Consider the following 8,248-nt stretch of genomic DNA (forward strand, 5'->3'; position numbering starts at 1 on the left):
GTGTATAAGCCTGATCAACTTATGCGTGGAAAATGTGGGGGTGTTACAGTTGGTATCAGAGCATTCCAGGTTCGAGTGTCTTAGGGATCTGTGATTACTATACTTCCGCGTTGTGTATTCTGATAATTAGAGCCTAAGTATTAGGGTTCTTCGTATTCTTTTAGTCGGTCCATTATAATGTACTGACGTTAGATTTTTCTGAATTTAAAAGAAGGATGTCTCGGCGTGGGACAAGGAATGCGAACCGTCATCGCAGTATTTCCCCAACTCAAAATAAGAATCAGGAATTTTCTCCTCAAGTTGCTGATATCATTGCACGAGCGGTGGCAGCAGGAGTAGCATCTGCTCTACGAAACCAGCAACCTCCTCCGATAGTACCTGTTCCTGAACCAGTGGCACAGCCAATGTCATGGGACAAAGTTCGTCACTCGTTCATCCGGGGAAATCCACCAACATTTGCGGGGTCCACAGATGTCCTGTTAGCATATCAGTGGAAACAGGAGAGCGAGCGTCATCTTCGGATGGTAATCTGTACCGAAGTGCAGAAACAGATGCTGGCTACGTTTATGCTGATAGGCAATGCATTGCAGTGGTGGGAGTCTATTACTACTGTCGATGAGAGGACCAGATTGACGTATGCTGAATTTCAGACTCGCTTTGACGACAAGTATTTTCCTATGTCAGTAAGATCAGCGATGAAGACTGAATTTCTGGATCTGCAACAGGAAGATATGACTGTGGCTGAGTATGAACAGAAGTTCATTAATTTGTCATTATTTGCACCAGAGGAGGTCAATACAGAAGAAAAGAAGCGAGACCGCTTTGTGAAGGGGTTGATATGGCCGATTAAAGTGGTGATCTTAGGTAGTCCGGCATATACTACTTATATCCAGGTGGTTAATGCCGCCTTACAGCACTGCCAGATGAGGAGTGATTACCGGAAGTCCAAGGGAGATAAGCGGACTAACCGAGACTACCAGACAGTGGAGAAAGGAAGCAGCAGTGGTACCAGGTCCAATGATCGGGGCAGATTTCAAGGACATCAACCTTGGAAGAAAAACAAAGGAAACCTAGATGTGCAGAGGGATGGAGTCCCTAATCAGGGTAGACAAGGTGGGATACCTCAGACCGGACAGGAACAGTGGTCGGGAAGTCAACAGAGGAGGCAGACAGGTCCTTTTATGGGACGTTGTTATCACTGTAGAGAGATTGGGCATCCGGCCAAGATGTGTCCCAAAGCTAAACAGGGACAGTATGGGCAGCCGAGACCTAATCAGCCGTTACCTCTACCGGCCCCACCGATGCCACGTGGGCAAGTTCAGAATTTTCCGGCACTTCCAGCACCACCATTTCCTCCGGGACAACCTCCACAGCAGTTGCATCATGGCAGAGTTTATAACTTCATGCCACATAATGTGCAGGCTCCTCAGGCTATTGAGGGTATGTTTTCTATACATGGTAGAACTGCTCGTATACTGTTTGACACTGGTGCATCACATTCTTTTGTGTCTAGATCTTTTGTTATCTTATCTGGTATGACGACTCAGTTATGTGACCAACCTCTTAATATTTATACACCATTGGGAGTTGGCGCAATTTTACGAGAGTATAGCGGTGATATCCTTATAGATATGGGCCGACTTCGATTTCTTGCAAATTTGTTAGTGTTAGATATGCATTCGTATGATGTTATACTTGGGATGGACTGGTTATCTCAGTACCATGCTCAGGTTAACTGTTACGAAAAGTCTATTGGATTTTCTATACCAGGACAGGAGATGTATCTTCTTGTTGTACCACAACCTGATAGAGGGCCTAGCACTTATTTATTCGTTCTTGAGGAGGACTCACAGGAAGCGACTGCGGTATCTCTTGACAGCATCCCGGTAGTACAGGAATTCCAGGATGTATTCCAGGAAATTCCAGGCTTGCCACCGAGTCGAGAGATAGACTTCGTTATTGATTTAGCTCCAGGCACTACGCCTATTGCTAAGGCGCCGTACCGAATGGCACCAGTGGAGATGCGAGAGTTGAAAGATCAAATTCAACAGTTGCTCAGCCAGGGATTTATTCGCAGGAGTACTTCACCATGGGGAGCACCAGTACTGTTTGTCAAGAAGAAGGATGGATCTCTTCGTCTTTGTATTGATTACAGAGAACTGAACAAGGTCACTATTCGCAACAAGTACCCGTTGCCCAGAATTGATGACCTGTTTGATCAGTTGAAGGGAGCTACTTACTTCTCAAAGATCGATTTGAGGTCTGGTTATCATCAGCTACGAGTCAGAGAACAAGATGTTCCAAAGACAGCATTCCTCACAAGGTACGGATCTTATGAGTTTCGTGTTATGCCTTTCGGTTTGACGAACGCTCCAGCTGTCTTTATGGACTTGATGAATAGAGTATTCAGAGAATACTTAGATCAGTTTGTCATTGTTTTCATTGATGATATTCTGGTTTACTCTAAGTCGGAGAAGGACCATGCCAGACATTTACGCACAGTATTGCAGACACTTCGAGAACATCAGTTGTTTGCGAAGTTTGAGAAGTGTGAATTTTGGCAGAAAGAGGTCAAATTTCTGGGACATGTAGTGTCAGAAGAAGGGTTAGCAGTAGATCCAGCCAAGGTTGCGGCCGTTATGGAGTGGGGACAGCCTACCTCACCGACAGAGATTCGCAGTTTTCTGGGATTAGCGGGGTATTATCGCCGGTTCATCCAGGGATTTTCCAAAATTGCGGGTCCACTTACTCATCTGACTAAGAAGAATGTACCATTTGTATGGGATGATTCTTGTCAGGCTGCTTTTGCTGAATTGAAGAGCAAGTTAACTTCTGCACCTGTCTTAGCCACACCTCAGAGTGGAATCGAGTATTTAGTATTTACCGACGCTTCTCTGAAGGGTTTGGGTTGTGTGTTGATGCAAGAAGAGCGACCAGTTTCTTATGGGTCTAGGAAGCTTAAGCCTCATGAGCTTAATTACCCGACTCACGACCTAGAGCTCGCCGCAGTGGTTTTTGCCTTGCGTATTTGGAGACATTATCTTTTGGGGGAGACTTTTCGATTGTTTAGCGATCATAAGAGTCTACAGTATTTGTTCACACAGAGGGAACTGAATATGAGACAGCGCAGATGGTTGGAATTCGTGAAAGACTATCATTTCTCTATTCAGTATCATCCAGGGAAGGCGAATGTTGTAGCAGACGCACTCAGTCGCCGACCCTATGTCAGCCTTTCAGCTTTGTTTACAACAGAGTGGGATGCTTTGAAGACTGTTGATGAGTTAGCAGACGCTTTTATGGCATGTGTGGTAGTAACTCCTTCTATCATTCATCAGGTCATTCAAGCGCAACTCTCAGATCAACAGTGTATTGATCGGGTTTCGGAGTTAGCCTCCGGAGATGTTCCTTTTTATTCTATAGGGACTGATGGAGGATTGAGGTACAAGGGACGTTTAATTGTGCCTTCAGCTGACAATTTGAGAAATGTGGTGATGAGAGAGGCACACACTTCTCAGTTCTCTGTACATCCAGGGGGAGACAAGATGTACCAGGACATGAAACGCCAGTTTTGGTGGGCCGGCATGAAAAGAGATATAGCTATCTTTGTCTCTAAATGTAGCACCTGTCAGATGATTAAGATTGATCATCAGAGACCGCCAGGATCGTTACAGCCACTTCCCATACCAGAGTGGAAATGGGAAAGTATTTCCATGGACTTTATAGAGGGATTACCTACTTCACAGCATAATCACAACTCTATTTGGGTCATTGTTGATAGATTGACCAAGTCCGCTCACTTTCTGCCTGTTCGTTCAAACTTTACGTCAGAACAGTATGCTAAGCTGTATATTGCAGAAATGGTGAAACTTCATGGTGTACCATTGTCCATCGTATCAGATAGAGATCCGAAGTTTGTATCAGGATTTTGGAGGAGCTTTCAGCAGGCTTTGGGTACAGAACTATATCTTAGCACTGCTTATCATCCTCAAACAGATGGACAGACTGAGCGAGTTAATCAGATTTTAGAAGACATGTTGCGGGCATGTGTTCTTGATTTTAAGGGCAACTGGGAGGAATATTTGCCGCTTTCAGAGTTTGCTTATAACAATAGTTATCAGAAAACTATTGGTATGGCACCATTTGAGGCTTTGTACGGTAGACCGTGTAGGTCTCCTGTCTGTTGGCTTGGAGTTGGTGAGAACAGCTTTTTGGGTCCTGAATTTATTAAGGACACGTCAGAAAAGATCGCTATTATTAGGGATCGGATGCGTACAGCTCAAAGCAGACAGAAAAGTTATGCTGACCGTCGAACTCGTGCTTTGGAGTTTAAGGTTGGTGATCAGGTTTTGCTTAAGGTTTCTCCTATGAAGGGAGTAATGCGGTTTGGGTCAAAGGGTAAGTTATCGCCTCGTTTTGTGGGTCCTTTTATGATTACAGATCGGATTGGGGCAGTAGCTTATCGTCTGGCTCTACCCGATAATCTTCATAGGGTACATAATGTTTTTCATGTATCTATGCTGCGAAAATTTCTACGGGATGAAGATCGATACCAACACATTGATGTGGGTGAGATTGAGTTGCAACCCGATGCAACCTATTTGGAACAACCTTACTGTATTCTCGATCGTAGGAATCAGATACTGCGCACGAAGACTATTCCATTAGTACGTGTACAGTGGAGTCATCATAATGCTACAGAGTCTACTTGGGAACGGGAAGATATTATCCGTGCCAAGTATCCAGAACTTTTTTAAGACAGGTATGTAGTGAATTTCGGGGACGAAATTCCTTTATTAGGGGGGGAGAATGTAATACCCCGTAATTAATTAAATAGTTCAGTGTATTTAAATTCAATTATGTGTGGATTCCTGTACCTATTATTGTGCATGCTTCATTGTTATATTAAGTTCATTTAATGGTGCATGTAAATTAAATGTGTATGTTGAAATAGTAAATTTATTCATTTAATTGTTTATTTGTTAATTATGTTTAATGAAGCAATATTAGTTAATTAGAATATTATATTTGTGTTATAAAGTATTATGATAATATAATATATTATTTTGTAAAAACAATAATAATAATTATATTAGTTTAATAATAATAATAATAATAATAATAATATAATAATAATAATTATAAAAGTTTATTAATAATAATATTAGTAATAAATAATAATAATAGTTATAAATAATAATAATAGTATTAAACCATTGTCATGATGAAATTAGAGATTAGGATAGGATTGCATCAATGGTTATGGTTGGAATTGAAGCCATATGGTTGGGAGGATGGTTAGTTGATGAAAAAAATAAGATATTTGTAATATTTATATTATATATTTTGTATATAAATTAACTAGCTTGCCTTAGAAAAAAAATAAAGGGAGTTAGAAGCAAAGTATAAATTCTAGAGAGCTATTTTATAAGAGTGAAAGGAAAAGAGAAAGAGAAAGAAGCTCGGACCGGTGTAGGCAATTTTACCCGACTACGCGCAGACCGGCGGATTTATTTTAAATCCAAAAAGGCAAGTTATTATCTACTTTTCCCCTTTGAATTAATAAATTAATTGTTTAGCTTAGTTTTATGCATAGAGCCAAGGTTTAGAGGTTAATAAATTATTAATTTTATTTTATTCAATTAATGGAATTTTAATTATATAGGATGGTATATATTTATTTAATGTCCTATGAAATTTATAATGGCTAAAAATAATTAAATAAGACTTTAGGGATTTTTCTAGAATTTTCTAGATTTTCCCGGGCATTTTCTGCAATTTCCGGCGACCTTCCGGCGAGTTTTCCGGTCGCCGGCAGTGGGGGAGACGACCGGAGTGATCCGGTGCGACGCGGCGCACCATAGGAGGTGTACGCGCGCATCCTGGCCATTAATGGAGTCTGATTGATCCGGTGCATCGCGGTCCATGATACCGCGGTACACCCGGATCAGGGAACGTTGGATGGAGGAGATGCAGGTGGATTGATCCGGTGTGGCGCGCATGCAGGAAAGCTGATGCAGCCAACCAACCGGAGGACGCCGCGTCAGCAAGGCACTCTTAGTGCGCGCGTGGCAGCGCGTGCGCGCGCGTGGGACTCTCCAAACGCGCGTGGGAGCGCGTGTGCGCGCGTGGCTGACGCCAGACGCGCGTGGAGGCGCGTGGGAGAGTGGGGAAAGCTTGGCTGCGCGTGGGGAGGCTCTGGGAGGCGCGTGAGGGCGCGTGTGGGGTCCCTACAGCTGCTGGAAATTACCAGAATACCCCTAGGGCTTGTTTTGTAAATTCCAGAACCTTAAACTTGGATTTTTAGGTACTGTGTTGGTATTTACGGGTTTAACGGGCCACGAAATTATTATTTTAACACCCGTTACTTATTCTTATGGCCGATTAATCTTTTCTAAGCATTTATTGGCTCGTTCGCAGTACGGATACTAATGTGATTTATTTAACGACATTGTTAAATATAAATAGTGTTATTATCGTATTTAATGGTATCAAACATTACTGTTAAATTAAATAAGGCCATGGTTTTAGTCAGATAAATTATCCACGATATCTTATAGGATGTTTATACTGTTAATTGATATATAAACCATGATTATTATGCTGTGTGCATTTCAGGAAATAAATGAACTGTTTAATTATGTCGCATTTATATTATATGGATGTGTTGCCATATAGAACCATATGAGCTGGCTAATAAGTTTAGACTCATTTATACCTTATGCATTCGTTGCGATAGACAGATGTGTGGCTGTCGGGGTATGTGGTTTAATATTATTGGCATGTGTTGCCTAATTGACATACTCGGTATATTTATTAATATTATTGGCATGTGTTGCCTAAATTGACATTCTCGGTACATTTATTAATATCGTTGGCATGTGTTGCCTAATTTATATGCTCAGTATATTCATCAGTACTTTGCGAGGTGTTATCACTGTGTAGTTCGTTATAGTCTGTGTTGTCAGTACCGTACACCATGTATAATAGCTGATTTCCCGGGTAGGGAAAGGCGACACTTGACCACCTAGTGTGAGTCTAAGTGATCACCGTCTATTCTGGTTGAGGTCATGTTATACATCGGATAGTTCCCGTAGGATGTATACAGATATAGTACTCAACCGATTCATAATGATTAATTTATTTGATTCTCTGATTTGGGTCATAGTAGAGAGGACTTGCTCGTGGGGTTGACCCACCATTGTTGTTATTTCAGGATACGGTCAGTACCCGTTTCAAGGCTGAGGTTAGCAGTGTGGGACCATCATCCGAACTCATCTACTCTTACGATCCAGTACAGGGTAGAAGTTTTATGTAATACTTCAGTTTCAGTTTTTAATTACTTTTGACGTTGAACTCTCAGGGTTATATTTAGGGATCCCTGACGTAGGATTTCCAAGTTGTAATGAAGTACTACATTAAATAAAGGATGGATGGATGTTGTATTATTTAATGTTTCTTTCCTGTCTAAATTCTTTTAATTCCATCATTTTGTATTCCATGCTTGTATATTGCCAATTGTTTTTGATATCCCTCGTTTTTCGTGTATAAGCCTGATCAACTTATGCGTGGAAAATGTGGGGGTGTTACAGCCAAGTGCCCCATGATCTCTTGGTAGTTATAACCTCTTTCTTCCATCTTTTTCTTCCATCTGTATTTCTTTTAAGCATAATTTCAAAACACGTTCTCCATAATTTCCATATTTATGCATACTCCTGGAGTTAAATTTTCAGTTGTCCTTTTTATAAATCAACATTTGTCCCACAATTTATTGTTCTTCTTCTTTCAAACGCGATTTAGTTAACCTCGTCACCCATATTCTTTGACAATTGCTTCAGTTAGTCATAGCAGTTGCATGAAATACCACCACTTTCAATGATGTATCCTTATCCTTGTTTGGCCACGTGTCCCACGATCCTTGTAATCTCTTCCTTATGTAGAATTCTTCATTCTTTATAATTCCGTATATACATGCATATATATCTAATCTTGTAGACCCACGTCTCCTTTATTTCAGGTAATACTCTAGTGGTTGAACTTTCCATTCTGGCTTCATGGCGTCGTGGTTCCTTTCCATCTTCTCACCAACTTTACATCATGGGTTGTTTCTGTGGCACACCCCCTTGTGATCTCCTTCCATTGTGGGTAATATTCTGTATATATATGATTGCCCACGTCCCTTTCCATCTTGAGACTTTCTTCTGAGCTTTGGAGTTAATGGCACCATAAACTCCTTGATTTTAGCAGTTTC

The 8,248-nt window shown here is 41.2% G+C and overlaps 1 protein-coding gene across 1 annotated transcript; it reads left to right on the plus strand.

Moving 5' to 3' along the window:
- Nucleotides 1–882: 882 nt before the first annotated feature.
- Nucleotides 883–7,405, plus strand: LOC132312617 (uncharacterized). The gene is made up of 2 exons (XM_059811085.1): nucleotides 883–1,440; nucleotides 7,214–7,405. The coding sequence occupies exons 1-2, from the start codon at nucleotides 924–926 to the stop codon at nucleotides 7,240–7,242; spliced, it is 546 nt and encodes a 181-aa protein (XP_059667068.1). The 5' UTR covers nucleotides 883–923; the 3' UTR covers nucleotides 7,243–7,405.
- Nucleotides 7,406–8,248: the final 843 nt, after the last annotated feature.

This window comes from Cornus florida, unplaced genomic scaffold, assembly GCF_030987335.1.
Source record: "Cornus florida cultivar Cherokee Brave unplaced genomic scaffold, ASM3098733v1 CherokeeBrave_3.0.0_Hap2_Chr01, whole genome shotgun sequence".
NCBI classification, from domain to species: domain Eukaryota; kingdom Viridiplantae; phylum Streptophyta; class Magnoliopsida; order Cornales; family Cornaceae; genus Cornus; species Cornus florida.